The 15,595-nt window shown below is 35.8% G+C and overlaps 1 protein-coding gene across 1 annotated transcript in view; it reads left to right on the top strand.

Moving 5' to 3' along the window:
• Window positions 1-15,595, top strand: part of ROBO2 (roundabout, axon guidance receptor, homolog 2 (Drosophila)) — an 843,022-nt gene that overhangs the window by 807,897 nt on the left and 19,530 nt on the right. The window contains exons 22-23 of the mRNA XM_006889811.1: window positions 3,378-3,638; window positions 6,155-6,360. Of these exons, the coding sequence (XP_006889873.1) occupies window positions 3,378-3,638; window positions 6,155-6,360 (467 nt within the window). The remainder of the gene's footprint in view (window positions 1-3,377; window positions 3,639-6,154; window positions 6,361-15,595) is intronic.

Here is a 15,595-nt window from a genome sequence, read left to right as displayed (position 1 = left end):
ACGGCACATAACAACAACAACAACAACAATATGACTCTATATAGTCTGTGAGCTATCACATTGGATTTTTGACCCAAGAAAGTAGTAAGAACATTCTTCTTCTAAGTCATAGAGCAGTCTTCTGTCAATTTGCTGTGCTGAGACACTATAGGTTTGCTATGATGCTGAATCTTGTGCCATTTGGGTCTCAAATGCCATTATGACTGGCCATAGTGGACAGTGTTTGGTGGAGCTCCAGGTGTAAAGCAGGTTTGGTAGCAGGTGTAGCATCCTCTTCCTAAACCACACGCCTCTTGAAACTCTATGAACTTGGAGAAATGATAGTTATAGAAAAGCCTCAGGTCTTTTGTTCATTGAGTCACTGTGAGTCTTGCACGACTCAATGGCAATCAACAACAACAAAAACAAGTATTAATATTGGTACTGAGTTTAGTAGAAAGAGTTCTGTGTTATTGTTGTTGTTGATGGGTACAGTTCCCCTATATGGAGTTGGTGGAGGTTGTCTCCATGTGATCCTAGCTCTTTTTTACAACATCTGTCTTGGAACAAGTACAACCAGAATACACCTTAAAAGGGAGGAAGACAATAGTTCATCTTCAATATTTTGGAAATATATTTATGAGGAACATGTCCCTGGAGAAGTACATCATGCTTGCTAGAGAGTTAGTAAAAAAGAGAGATGATTGACACAGTGGCTACAACAGTGAGCTCAAACATATTAACTCAGACTAGTGAGGATGGCCCACAAGCTGGCAGTGTTTTGTTCTGTTGTTTTTGAGGTTCTATGAATTGGAAAGGACTCCGTAGCACGTAAGAACAGCCAAATTTGCAAGCAAGATATAACATATTCATTATGTTTTCTGTTTGTGTTGTTGTTGTTGTTGAATATCATTCTTGTCAAATACTATTGCAGTTGTTGTGGTTGTTGTTAGTTGCTCTTGAGTCCTGTAAGAGTCATAGCAACCGTATGCACAACAGACCTGAATGTTGTCCTATCTTGTGCCTTCCTTATCATCTAGGGTACATGTTAGTCCATTGCTGCAGTTATTGTGAGTTCATCTCTCCTTCACTGACCCTCCATCTCCCAAGCTTGATGTCCTTTTCTAAGGAGTACCCTCACCCAGATATATACCAAAAGTATGAGTAGCAAAGCTTCACAGTCTTTGTATCCAAGGAGCACTGTAGCTGTAGTTTCTCCAAGACATACCTGTTTGTTCTTTTAGCAGTCCATGGAATACTTAGTCCTCTTTTCCAACACTATAACTCAAAGGCATGAGTTCTTCTTCTGTTATTACCTTTGGCTCTTGTTCGTATGGTATTTCCATGAAATGTTCCAGTATTAAGCTAATTATTTTTGTGAAATTACTCTGTTTATTCCTTCCATTTTATTCTGATGCTCCTGAATCATTCAATATTTTGCCCATAGCATCTCTCAGTGTTGCAACAATTTATTTTTTTTTTTCAGTTCTTTTAGCTTGAGAAATACCACGTGAGTTCTTCCCTTTTTATTCTATGACTCCAGCTCTTTGTACTTTCATTTTAATATTTGGCTTGATCTTCTCAAGCTGCCAGTTGAAATCTTTTCTTCAGCTCTTTCACTTCAGCATCTCTCTTGTTTTGTTGACCTTCTAACGGAATTTTCATAGTCTCTCCGACATTCATTTAGCTTTGGGTTGTTTTGATTTTTGGTGTTTTGTTTGTTTGTTTGTTTTTTTCTCCTCTGTCTTTGTAATGACATTTTACTCTCTTTGTAGATGATATCCTTGATGAGTTCCCACAGTTCCTCTGGTCTACGATTGATGGTGTTCAATATTTTAACCTGGTCTCCAAATGATTCTTAAATTCAATTGTGATACTGTAGTAGGTGCTGATAATTTAGTTCTTGTAGCTAGGAATCTTACAGAGTAGCAAGGAAATTGGGTCACCAAAAAAATTATGACAATATGAGAAGTGACACAAAATAAATGTTACAGAGTTTGAAAGAAATTTCATGTGTGGTGGCAAAGGTAACTTTCCAAAACTAATGATATTTTATCTCAACTTTGAATTAAGATCAAGAGCTCTCAGTTAAAGTTATTTGAGAACCATCATATGAAGACCCAGAGCTTATAAGAAATATAGACTAGGTTAATGTTGGGGAAATAGTGGGAAATGAAACTAGAAAAATAGGCAAATCAGATGGGGAAGGTTCTTTTAGGCCTAACTGATGAGACTGATTTTCTTTTTTTTTCTTAAGTCAGTAAGAATCACTGAATAATTTTAAGCATGGTGTGATATGGTGACAATTTCAGGAAAGTAATCATGTTTCCTTTTATTGAAAATTGAATAGAAGAAGTGCTGATGCTATCCCAAGAGACCAGGAAATTTAATAGCTTGTTTGCATGAGAAACTGAACTGTGATTGTGGAAGTAGAGGTGAAATACAGAAAATTAATTCAGGAGATATTTAAGGTATTGAATTTGAAGAATTATGGTCAATAATACTGTTTATTGGAAGCAGGAGTGGCATCCACTTCCTAAAGAACAAGCCTATGAAAATTCTTTGAACTTGGAAAACAATTATCATTCTAGAAAGGCATTAGGTTCTTCTTCATAGAGTTGTTATGAGTCGTGCTCAACTTTATGGCAATCAACAACAACAACAATAATGTTTATTATATCCTTAAGTTTCCCAGAAAGTATATTGGGATAAATTTGATAAAAAACAATACTAATTATTTTCATTACAATAAATAATTCTCTATATATTTTATATTCTTAGACAAAAGTATCAAAAGTTAAAACATGCAACCTTAGTGTAATTTAAATAATGCTTCAGAATTTTAAATTAAATATCATAAATTGATGTTATTTTCTATTGATAATTTTAAGAAAGCAAAAAGGATATTGGATATATTTTTACCACGAAGTTTTAGTAACATATCATATGGAATGAATGGTTAGAATTGATACTGACTACAAGTAAATAAAATTTGTAAAAATTTCTAAGGTAATCAGTTATATTGACATTTTCTGTACCTACACGTGGATGAAGAGAAAAGAAAATGGTTAAATCTACAAGCACTGAATTCATTAGTTGTCTTTAATTAGCAATTTATTTTTTCCACATGAGTAGCTTTACTAGAAATGTATTGCCTTTCGTAACTGTGGAGTAACAATTAGCTAATAAGGTCTTTTAAGTATAAATTGAGATATGGAGATAACAGATGTGGTTGAGGTTAAAAATTAAGGTAACTATCCAGTAATTTACTGTAGTAACACCAACAACTTTATCAGGATGAAATAAATTGAGCAAACATGTTTGATCCTATATTGTTGCCTTTTTTTATCAGTGTAATTATGTATCTGTGTGCATGTAAATATGTTCTTTCTTTCCAGCTATGACAGTGATAGCTGGTGCCCACCTTTACCAGTACAAACATACCTGCACCAGGGTATGGAAGATGAACTGGAAGAAGACGATGATCGAGTCCCAACACCACCTGTCCGAGGCGTGGCTTCGTCACCTGCTATATCCTTTGGGCAACAGTCCACTGCAACTCTTACTCCATCCCCACGAGAAGAGATGCAACCCATGCTGCAGGCTCATCTGGATGAGTTGACAAGGGCCTATCAGTTTGACATAGCAAAGCAAACATGGTAAATAATCCTCATTAGCCTATGGGACACATACCTTCAACATATGGCTAGAGGAACTGGTCATCTAATGTAACATTTGTAAGAGATTCTCACAGAGCTATACAACTGGGGTTAGAAATAAGTTTCTGCAACTCTTTACTAATTTAAATAAGGTAATAGAGGCAAAATGTTAAATCGTTTGACCAAAGTCATCAAGCGGGTTAGCGTTAACTAGGATAAATATTTCCATCTGCTGTGACAAGAATTTACATCTGTTGGGTTTGGATAAAGTGCCTTTGGCTGCATCAGGTCTCCTCTAATTTACAGTTTAGTTTCAATTAGCTTATCCTTGAACTCACTTCCAAATCCATAACAAGAGACTCCTTTCAGATTCTTCAAAGTGCTTGTGATTAATTCTGTCTGTGGTTGTGAATATGTAAATGGAAACTTCAGCAAGTCACATATGGCTGGTGTCAGTTTTGAAAAGCAATTCTTAGGGTTGAATTAAATGAGACAGATAAAATAACATTCATAACAGGAAATGCATAAAAGAAAATATATTAAAACCAAAATTACTGTTTTCTAAAAATACATAAAATTCCATCATTTATTAATAGCAATTTACATAGGCAGCACATGAAAATAGGACAATTACACATGGGGCCAACTTTTATAATTGAATATAGTTGAGGGAATTTTTTGTTTCTCTCTTCTGAAATTGTGACATATATGTCTGACCTTTGAAATCTATATACCTCTAATTATCTTCTGTAGGGTTTAGACTTCGTTTTTGAAGTTTAAAATTATATAATTCTCTTTGCATTTTTTTTTTTTAGTTTCAGCAGAATATGAGGTAGTTCTTATTCTCAGTATAAAGAACAGTTGATTGAAAAATCAGATATACAAACAGATAGTGAAGAAGCAGGAATATCATTTAAAGCTTTTAGTTTTATTTCAAGCATAGAAGCTTTTGTTAAGAGCAGAGGTTTCAAACAATTCAACATGTATTCTTACAAGGGGGTCAAAGGCAATCTGCTGTGAAAACATTCTATACAGGCTGCTTTATAAAATGTCACTATTTAGTTGAGACCAGATGATTTAAGTATCATAAGATTTCTTTCAAGTGAACTGACGAAGCAGAAAAGTGGCTTAAAGGGTGGAGTGTAGTTTAGATGTTCTCAAATTTTTATGCATTGTGAAATCAGCTGTTATCCTTAATGCTATTTATGGCTGGTGCCCATACTCAGAGATTGATTTCTTGTGCCGAGGTTTGAATGAGTTGCAAGTGAAGTTAAAAGCATGCTGTGAAGTTGAGCATAGAGTATATTTTAAACCTAATAATTTGTTAGATATGGAAAGAGTAAACTAGACACAGATAAAAAAAGAGAGACTATAAATGCCACATGGAAATTCCCAAAGGAACCAAGGAACACCAAGGCCAGAGAAGCTAAGAGTTGTTTTGTTTTCCAAGATCTGACAGAGCCTTCCTATAGATCCAGTTCCCCAAATTTGGCTTCTAGTCTCTTAAAGTAAAAAAAATTAAGTAACACACACACAGAGCCCAATGAGGGAGTGTGTCTGCTTTGTGTCAGTCCCAGCTTGACCACAATGAGGGTTGTTGGGTTGTTGGGTTTTTTTTTGTTTTTTTTTAAGATTTTTTTAAAGAGTTTAAGACTTTGGTGGATGAGACAAAAATAACTAGCTAGAACACAAAGTCATCACATCTCCCCTCAATTGAGTCAGAGTGGAAACAGTGTATCTCATAAGGAAACAAGAATTATATGATGCAGATCCTGGGGTCAAAGTCGACCATGGACCATTATCCTTCAGTCTTCACTGCCAGACTCCCATGTTACCTATTCTCTAAGGCTCACAGTCTCCATGGGTATATTACAGGAGGAGTAAGCCCCAACACTAAACTAGGGATAAAATGATTGTTATTATTTCTTATTTTTACTGGAAAAAAAGTCAGTTTTGAACAGTTGCTTAGAACAAATATTCCTGTTTTTGTTTGGATGATTGATTCATTTAACATTTTGATGAGCATTGTTTTCTGTATTTATTACCACATTGGAGTCCCTGGGAAGTCAAATGGTTAATGTGCTCTTCTGTTAACTGAAACAGTGAAGGTTCAAGTATACCCAGAGTATTGCAAGAGAAATTTGGAGGTATACTTACAAAAACAAAACAATAAAACCAAAACCTAACCTTATAGAGGGTAATTCTGCTCTGGTATCTATGGGTTTACCATGAGTCAGAATTTACTGACAGCAACTGACTGGTTATTAGGCCTTAAAACCCAATAGAAGAATTTAAGACTCTACACTGATTATTTTTCTTATCTGTTTCTTTGATGGGGGGGGTGTATAGATATATATTTCATAGTTTCTGCTCAAGTGTAAGAAAAACTTTGAGTAATAACATTATAGAACTCAAAGACGACAAAATTAGTTACCCTGAATCTGAAAGTAGCATGCTGTTTCATTCCAGTTAAAATCACACTGAATGCTAATGAATTTTCCCCCTATTAATTCTAGGCACATTCCAAGCAATAATCAGCCTCCACAGCCCCCGGTTCCACCATTAGGGTATGTGTCCGGAGCCTTGATTTCTGATTTGGAAACAGATGTTCCAGATGATGATGCTGATGATGAAGAGGAAGCTCTAGAAATCCCCAGGCCCCTGCGAGCATTAGAACAGACGCCAGGATCCAGCATGGACAATCTCGACAGCTCTGTGACAGGTAAGGGGACAGCGTTCATAGGAATAACCGATTTATAACATTAAAATGCCTCGGACATCGAGTACTTTCTTATGTGAGATTTATTCCACTCCATCTCTTCCTGTAACATTTTAAATATGTTAATATTAAACACCAAATTCAAAAAGGATTTGGAAATGCTTTTGCTTTGCTGCAAAAATGATAAGAAAATTCATGAATTTTAAAAAGCTTTAAAGACATGAAAGAAAACTCAATTATATGCAGTGCTTTCATGAAAAGTTCACTCTACTAGGGAATCAAGTCTATTACATGAAAAACCTTGACTTTTAGAAATGATACAGTTTGTCTATCAGGAGCAACATACAAAGTGAATGCAATCTTAAAATACGTCTTGATATTTCACTTTAGAAAATCAGTCACTGATGAAAATAAGTAGAAATCTTCAGAATGAGCCTCTCTAGGGTTGCATAAGGTATTATTTTTGGAGTGGAGAAAATGTATAGTGAGATAAACCACACATTTATGCATTTCATATTGCTGAATACAATAATTGCTCCTGTGTCAGGAAATACAGTTATTTTCACTGTTTACTCCTCCGACTTCCTCTTGCCTTCTTCACCAAAATGAAAGGCTACAGTCAATACTCTTTGATGGTAATCCCAGGTCTGATGCAGAACTTATTTCCATAGATTTTAAATTTATGAAGTGTTATTGGGGAGAAAATCCAGCCCTAAAAGGCAACATCGTGGATTAGGAGAAAAGTGAATTGTTCTCTCCCCTTAGGTATCCTTCTTTACATAAAATACCTCTTACATAACAATTAAGAGACAGCTACTCCCAACTTAGAAGGCAGTGGGGACTTAATAGTAGAAGTCTGTCCTTCTAATGTAGGAGGCCAGGCTTTATTTCTGGCCAATGCCTGCTAATCTACTTCTGAAAATGAGCCAAAGGAAACCTTTTGCCTGCCTTGCAGTTGCTCATCCCATTTTGCATGGGGTTACCAATGATTGGGGATCAATTCCACAGCAGCTAACAATTACAAACTTAAGTGTACTAATATGCATTTTGAGCCTTTTTGGAAATTCTTACATATCCGCATTTACCTGCATGATGTCTTTCATCCTAGGAGGTATTTTATTGCATTCCCTCTTATTTATTTTTACTCCAAGAGCTTAACTCGTTTCACAGATTTTGTACTATGTGTTAAGAGTTCTGCAAACAGTCTTGGAAACTGGTTTATGTCAGTGAAGAAGCAGCTTCAGTATCTATTATTTTCTTATTCCTCCCTAGCTGGATTGCACGTGTGATACATGAGCCCACCTTTTCAGCATTTCTTCTTACCCATGGGCTGGTGTGCTTGCCAGGCTAATTAAGATTTAAGAACTGCAGATGCACTGCTGTGAATTGAAATCTAGATCCAAGTGAAGGTGGTAGAGCAAAGTTACTGTCTTTGAAAGCAGAGAGCTAACTTATTAGTGCACTATTATATTAAGCCCCTTTGCCTGAATCTCTACCATAATCTCCTTCTGGGTAAAATTCTGCATACTTTTGAATATCTCGCTAATTGTACTGAATTTTCTTCCATTACAAATCCAACAAAGAAATGAAAAAGATAGATTACTGCAGTCTGTATAGTTCCCCCATTAAATAGTGCAATGCCTAAGATGATGACTATATTAATACATGAGAAAAATGGCACTTTGCTTTATTACAAGCTCACCTGTTAGTAACATGTTAGGCTTCTAATGTTACTAAGATTAAAAACAACCTGTATTTCTTTTGCAACTAGTATACTGTTCATTCCAAAAGAAGTTTTTATTGCTAAGATGGCACAATTTGCTTTCCTACTTGAATTCACTGCTTAATTACTGCCATCCGTAAAAACCTCAGGGTGTTTAACTGTGTATTCTATGAGGTGTTCCTACTAAAAATAATACATCTCCTTAGAAAACAAGTTACACTATATGCTAAAGTAGTCAAATAGGAAAATTTCACCTCTCCCCTTACTCCAACAATAACTTTGTGTGGAAGAATTGATTAAATACTTAATTTTCTTTTTAGTTTAAGTAAATTTAATTCTATTAAGTAAATATCAGTATAAATATATTGCTATACAAAAACAACAACATAGTTGTTATCAGCTGCCGTTGAGTCAAGTATGACTCATAGTGACCCTATGAACAAAAGATCTGAATCCTGTTTTATAGCTCTTGTTGTTCATCTAGTGTTCATAGGGTTGTCAAAGGCCTGTTATTTAAGAAGTAGATGCCAATCTGCCAATCTGATGCTTTCAAGTCTGTCTTAAGAAATATATTTTCTCAAAAAAGGAGTTTGTGTGTGTGTGAGTGTTGTGTACATGAAGCATATGTGTCACACTGTAAGTATGCTGTGTGTATATGTATGTACCTATTGACATATGTAGGTAGATGAAGTATATATATTGTGTGTGTATATGTCTCTATTTGTCTATAAGTAGCTCTGGTGGCCCAGTGGATAAAGATAGATAGATTGATGTTATATGCCATTAAGTTGGTATCAACTCATAATTGACCCACCAGTGGACTTGTAGAGGATGTAGATCACATGGGAAGAAAATGTTCAACTCTCTCTCACAAAAGAGTTGGTCATTTCAACCTCCTGCCTTCACAGCAGCACAACTCTTTACTAGGCCATGCATGTTACCTATAGATAGGCAGAGAAATAGATGGATGAATGGATAGATACACAGATACACACATCAACACTTACATACTCCACCTATCTATAATCACTTACACACACACACACACACACACACACACACACACACAGAGTTTGAAGACTAAGGTGCACCTCATTCAGTCTGTGGTCTTTTCAGTCACTTGCTATGCATCTGAAAGATGGACAGTGAACAAAGATGACAGAAAAAATTGATGCCTTTGAGTTGTGGTGTCAGAGAACAGTGCTGCTAAAAGAACAGATAAGTCTTGGAAAGGGTTCTCCTTGGAGGCAAAGATGGCACAGCTTTGTTTCTCATACTTTGGACAACATGTTGCTAGGAGAGGCTATTTTTTGGAGTGGGGTATCATGTTTGAAAAGGTGGATGGTCAGAAAAAGAGAAGACAACTCCTCAAAAGGTGGATTGACATGGTGACTGCAGCCATGGGGCTCACATGTATAAGAGATGATGAGGATGGAACAGAATAGGACAAGGCTCAGGTCTGTTATTCATAGGGTCATCATGGGTCACAAGCACCTTGACAGCACATAACAACAACAACAATAGCCGTATGGCAAACTGACAAGATGAACTGATACAGTGGCTCCAACAATGAGCTTAGCATAGCACACAGGCTGTGAAGATGGCACAAAATAGTGTTGTACTTTGCTCTATTGTTCATACAGTCATTATGAGTCAAAGTTGCTTCCAAAGCACCTAATAACAACTAGAATTATTTCAACTTATACCTGTGTAAATTGGAGAGATAGTAGATGATAGATAGATAGATAGATAATAGATAGATAGATAGATAGATAGATAGATAGATAGATTAATAATAATAATAATGAATAGATAGTAGATGCCATATCAATTCATCTTGTCCAGGGTCTTCCTCACTTCCAAAGGCTATCCCTCCATCCTCCCAAGAATGATGTCCTTCTCCAAGGACTCTTCCCTCCTTGCAGCATGCCCAAAGTATGTAAGCTGCTAATATTTTTCTGTGATGTTAGAAGCTATGTTACCAGTATTTTAAGTACCAATAAACTCCTGTATAGTAAACAGATGCCAGCAGAGCTACCAGACTAGGAAGCAGGATTAGCCATCTACTTCTGAATTAAGAGGCCATTGAATAAGAGTAACCATGAGTCCTCCTTAGAGGCAAGGATGGTGATGTTTTGTCACACATACTTTTGGCATGTTAATAGGAGACGCCTTGGAAGGGGACATCATGCTTGGGAAAGTGGAGGATTAGCAAAAGAGAGAATGACCTTCAATGAGATAGATTGACATGTTGACTACAGCAGTGAGCTCATGGCACAGGATAGGACAGAGTTCATATCTGTTGTTCACAGGGTTTTTATGGGTAATACTCCACTTGATGGCACCCAACAACATCATATTTAAGACTAAATACTATAAGTGCCAATATGCCAGTGAATAATATTCTAAAGAGCTTATATTTTCTTTACAAAAATAAGCTTAGCTTAATTATGGTAAATTACTGGGCTACAAAGCTGATTCCATTTCCATTGACTTTTTAATTTGTAAATGTTAAGTGCCTACAAAAAGTGTTCTGATATTATCATAAATATTTATGGTTTGAGTAAAGATTCATTATTTTCACTTGATATTCCCAGATATTTTTTTTTCCATTTTCACAATGTGAAAGACCTTTTCCATTAAATGTAACTAATGGTTAGGTCCCATGCCCACAAACTCTAAAGTCAACGAGACTGATAGTGCAGTAATAATGTCAGGATGGGCAAATTGCCTGTATAGAAACTATGCAAAGTTTTATTTAACTATTTGCACTCTGACAGTTGCCACACTGGTGAATACCAAATGTTAGTAAGATTTAGAACCCATCTTTGTGGTGGGGGGAAATAGGCATACTAGCTCCAATTCTTTTTGTAACAGCTAAGCAATCTGTAGGGAAAGGTGGACAGTCTCCTCCTAGAAAGATTTACAGGCTCAGAAGCCTGGCAGAGGATCATCATAAGTTGGAATTAGACTTGAAGGCAGTAGTTCTGGGTTTAAGCAATCTGTAAAGGATTTCTGAAATTTCTCAACGATAGTTTGTAAATGGAAAAGGCCAACCAAAGAGGAAAATTACCCCTAGACCACTATCTTAGCACTACCTCTGTAATAGATAAGATTAAATTGTACATACATTACAAATATTTATTCCTACCATGACTAGTGACTGTGGAGCCAACCTCTACTTATGGAAATACTACTGTACCAGAAAAGACCACTATTTGTACCAGAAAAGTTTTAGGATTCTAAGTACCTGGGGTTTTTTGGTTTTGTTTTTTAAATAGACTGCCATATCTTTCTTGTGGTGGACTTAACCCGCCAAGGTTTCACTTAGTACTAAAGTGTCTCAGATGTTTGATCCATCCAGACACTGCATTGATTTTCACACCACCATTTATTTAATGTCGTATGGGAAGGTGGAGGGACAGTACAAGAGAGGGAGACCCTCAATGAGATGGATTGATTCAGTGACTGGGTGAGTGGAGGGTAGGTGTGTAAGAGACAATAAGATTGGCACGGGATAGAGCAGGGTTTAGGGCTGTTGTACATAGGGTCGTTATGAATCACAGGCGACTCAACATCACATAACAAATCCTGTCACTTAGTAGTGGGAAAAGGATGGGAAATCTCCTCCCCTGCCTTAACTACCTCTGAAAACCCACTGCAGGATCAGCTATGGGTCAGTCCCGACTCTATTGTACACAACAACAACATCACTTAGTAAGTTCCTTCTGAGAAGTAGTCTGTTCTCTGTTTAAACAAGTGAACTATGATAGTTTTTACATCTTTGATACACTTTTTAAAAAAATAGAAAAACAAACTAGCAAGAACCATGAAGCTTAAGCCATATAAGTATTTAGCACTTTACCACGCTTCCCTCCTCAAAAAAAAAAAAAAAAAAGCTTTATTTTCCCCTATTTGTTTTTTGTGTGTGAATAAGCATGTATCTATACAATCCCAGTATATTTTACCTCTGGAAATCTGAGTCCTTACCCTCTCACTTAAAATAAAAATGTTAATTTTTGGAAGTTACTTTTATTATACATTTTCCTCATATTTAAGTTCCATATTTAGTTGTCATGATTCCATTCCAACAAAACTCTACCCATACTTTCTGTAATGATCTCTTTTGTACTCTTCACTTTAAGATCATAATCAATACATAGTTGGCTGCAATAAAATACAAATAAAAAAAAGGTGCTCATTATAGCACATAACAGTCCATTTGGGGATAGAAAATAAAAATCAGGGACTTCTTCAGTCTTCCAAAATATACTTGCAATATTTCTTCCTAAATGTCAAACCTATTGTGTTTGGGGAATAAGGGAGAGTGCCTTCAATACATGTTTCTGTAACTTCTATGGTGGGAGTCAAGTGTAAGTGTTTCCTGAATTTAATGACTCCATCATAGGAAAAAATAAACAGCAGGCAAAGAGAAAGAAGGCAGGAGGGAAGTGTCCTGAGCATATAGCCAAGATTCTAACTGCATCCCTGATAGCACAAAGTAAAACTAAGGCTAAGTGCTGTTAAGTGAGACGAATAAAAGTTTCCTTGACTGCTGGACCTCACCGTAAATACTATGGCTGAAAGGAAAGCATGGGCTCTAAATTTTCTTTATTTTATGTCTTTGGAGGTTTTTACAGTAATTTCCACTGCAGATCAGTTTCAAAACAATAAAACCTGGCAGTCTTGTCATCTGACTGAACTATACAGAACGTTAACCACTAAATGATATAACCTGAAGTCTTGTTTCTACTCCAACAACTTAAAGAAAAAAAAAATCAATATTAAGAAAAAGTTGAAAGTTAGTGCTGAAAGTAATTACATTGCTCTCATACATATTCTCACCAACACTGATGTCTTTAAAAACAAATGAAATATTTTTTTTCTAAATTTAAACAATGAGACAGCGATCTTAGATTAGTAGAGGTTTTCTCCCCAAGAAAAGTGAACAGGTGTCTATGTCCCAAAGAAGAATTCTTTTTTAATGGCCTCTTCTGCTTTGCATAGACAGCACAAATTACTTTCACTCTGAGGAGGATAGGTAGAATTGCTGCATATTCAGTGTGGTTCAGTGAAATACATTAGACACCACTCCCACCTCTTGGCAGTGGTCAATGTGTGGATTGATTTGCCTGAAGACACTTAGAGCTGAAGACTTTACTTAGCAAATAGTTAGACAGATTGCACTTAATAAGAAAAGTTCTTGAATTAAATATTGCCTAGGGGTAAAAAAAGGGGAAATACATAGCGAGTTTTTGTGTGTCATAAAAATGGTAATACAACAATTAGCAGGGTCATATTATAAAGCACAGACTTTACTCTGGCTTAATGGTTCTAAGGATAAGCATTTATCAGCAAGGAAGGATTTAGCATATAATGACATGTAAATGAATTGATGACTGATCATAAATTAATTTTAGTACTGAAGATGTAATAGAGACACAGCAAGATGCCACTTTATCATGGCATTTTACTGCTCAGGAACATTTGAGCAATAATTTAATGTCCTATGTGGATTTCTTCCATAGCAGCCTGAAGAAAATTGAGATCTTTTTTTCAGCCTTTCAGCAAATTTAAACCTGAGAAGTTTAGAAAGATTGAGAATACATACATACACAAATAAATATAGTTATGTGACATATATTCATTTTTCATTAAGTGTTTTAATATGTATTGATTATTTTGTGGCTATATAAAGTGTCAAATTGGTATGGATTGCTTGTAATTTGCAAAAAACATCTAGCTGAGCTATTTTTACCTGGTGCTTTTGATTTTTCTGTTTATATTTACATTGCGGGGGGGAGAACACATATTTTTACCAAAATGTGAACAGTGTAATATATATTCTATACTTTTTACTCATGAAAAGTTGGTGAGTATGTTGAAAAATACTCCCCACAGATAAACCCATTTAATATATATATATGATTGATGTATGTGTCTGTGAAAATTATGCCTAAGTAAAGGAAACTTTAAAAACCCTGACTCATAGGCAGCTGTGCATTGGGGTTTCAGTCCTCTATTGAGTTTTTTAGACTTGTAAATGTAAATTTTTTAGTGAGTTTTTTTTTAAGTAATTAATTTATTTTTTCATTTCAATGAGCATCTACAAATATTTTGGAATTCCATTCATTCATTTTTGTACTTTTCTCCCCCCCACCCCACACCCTGGTTTGCTCCAATGTAAATGTAAATTTTAACAGGAGGAAACTGTTCACTTTTTTCCCTGAGAACCGCTGCTGAATTCAAACTGCTGGGGAGGTGAGACCTTTTTGGTTAGCAGCACCAATATGGTCAAATATACAGCAGCACAGCTCCTTAGATGGTGAGAAGAGGGTTTCAAAGATAAAAACAGGCAGACAAAAAGGGACAAATTTCTTCAGTTTATGCTGGAGATCAGCATAATGACCCTAACACGAATTTTTCATCTGCCTTTCATATTAGGCTAGTAGTTTTCCACTATGCTCAACCTCAATGGTATACATATCTTGAACTTGGAAGCCAACTATTTAATCATTTTGCTCTTCCAGGGAATAATAAAAGAAAAAGTATGTTGTGATCTTGATGTGTTGACAAATTATTTTCTTGAAGCCCTGTTCTACATGCCCCTTTCTTCACAGAGAAAGGAAAAATACTGACAGGAAAAGCTTAATGGATTTAGGGGGTTTGGAAAGGAACATTAAAAGTTAGGAGAAAGAAGAAAGCACACATGAGAAAAATTAGATTATTTGTTTAAAATTTCATTTGCTGTTAGGATTTATGGTAACACAGAATAATACCACGTGTATCACAGTATGACTGTGCTCCACAGGGTTTGCAATGGCTGATTTTTAAGGAAATAGGCCACCATACCCTGCCTTTGAGGGTCTCCAACCTCTACCTTTTCATTTATCAATTGACCACCTTAACTGTCTGTTCAAACCAGGAACTCCTAGCTGATTTAGTTAGGAAATTGCAAAAATTTATGTGAAAATATTTATTTGAACAACTTAGAGGTAAGTAGGAATATTTAAGAAAAGTGGACAAATATTCTTTAAGGAAACTCTATAGGATGTTAGTTCTTTAGTGACACCATTGTGGTATTGCTTTTGGTCCAACCCTTTGCCAGCTTATTCTCTGAATTTGTAGACCAACTACATACATACTCAGGTTAGAATCACATAGTCATCAGACTTACGGAGATCCAGATATTTCTCTCAAACTGACTATGTGGGGAAGACAGATTTTAAAAAAAACAAAAACAAAGAAGAACCATATACGTACACACACACACACACCCCCAATGCCTAAATGAGTTAAGATTTGTAAGAAAATGGAGAAATAAAAACAAAGACACATGGTTTAAATCCACCTGCTCTCTATATTCTCTGTGAAAGAAAGATAGGCAATATCTCCTATCTTTCCTGGGCTTTAGAGTTCACAATGGTCAGTGGAATTATAGCCATTCAGAGAGATATGCAAGGAGCAGGAGGTGCTGTCATGCAGGTCAGGAATCTAGGTTGTAAGAGGATTGGG

This window comes from Elephantulus edwardii, unplaced genomic scaffold (assembly GCF_000299155.1).
Source record: "Elephantulus edwardii isolate Elephantulus edwardi_28Jun2011 unplaced genomic scaffold, EleEdw1.0 scaffold00081, whole genome shotgun sequence".
Taxonomy (NCBI): domain Eukaryota; kingdom Metazoa; phylum Chordata; class Mammalia; order Macroscelidea; family Macroscelididae; genus Elephantulus; species Elephantulus edwardii.
Note: the sequence above shows the minus strand (reverse complement) of the source record. Positions and strands in the feature narration are given on the sequence as shown.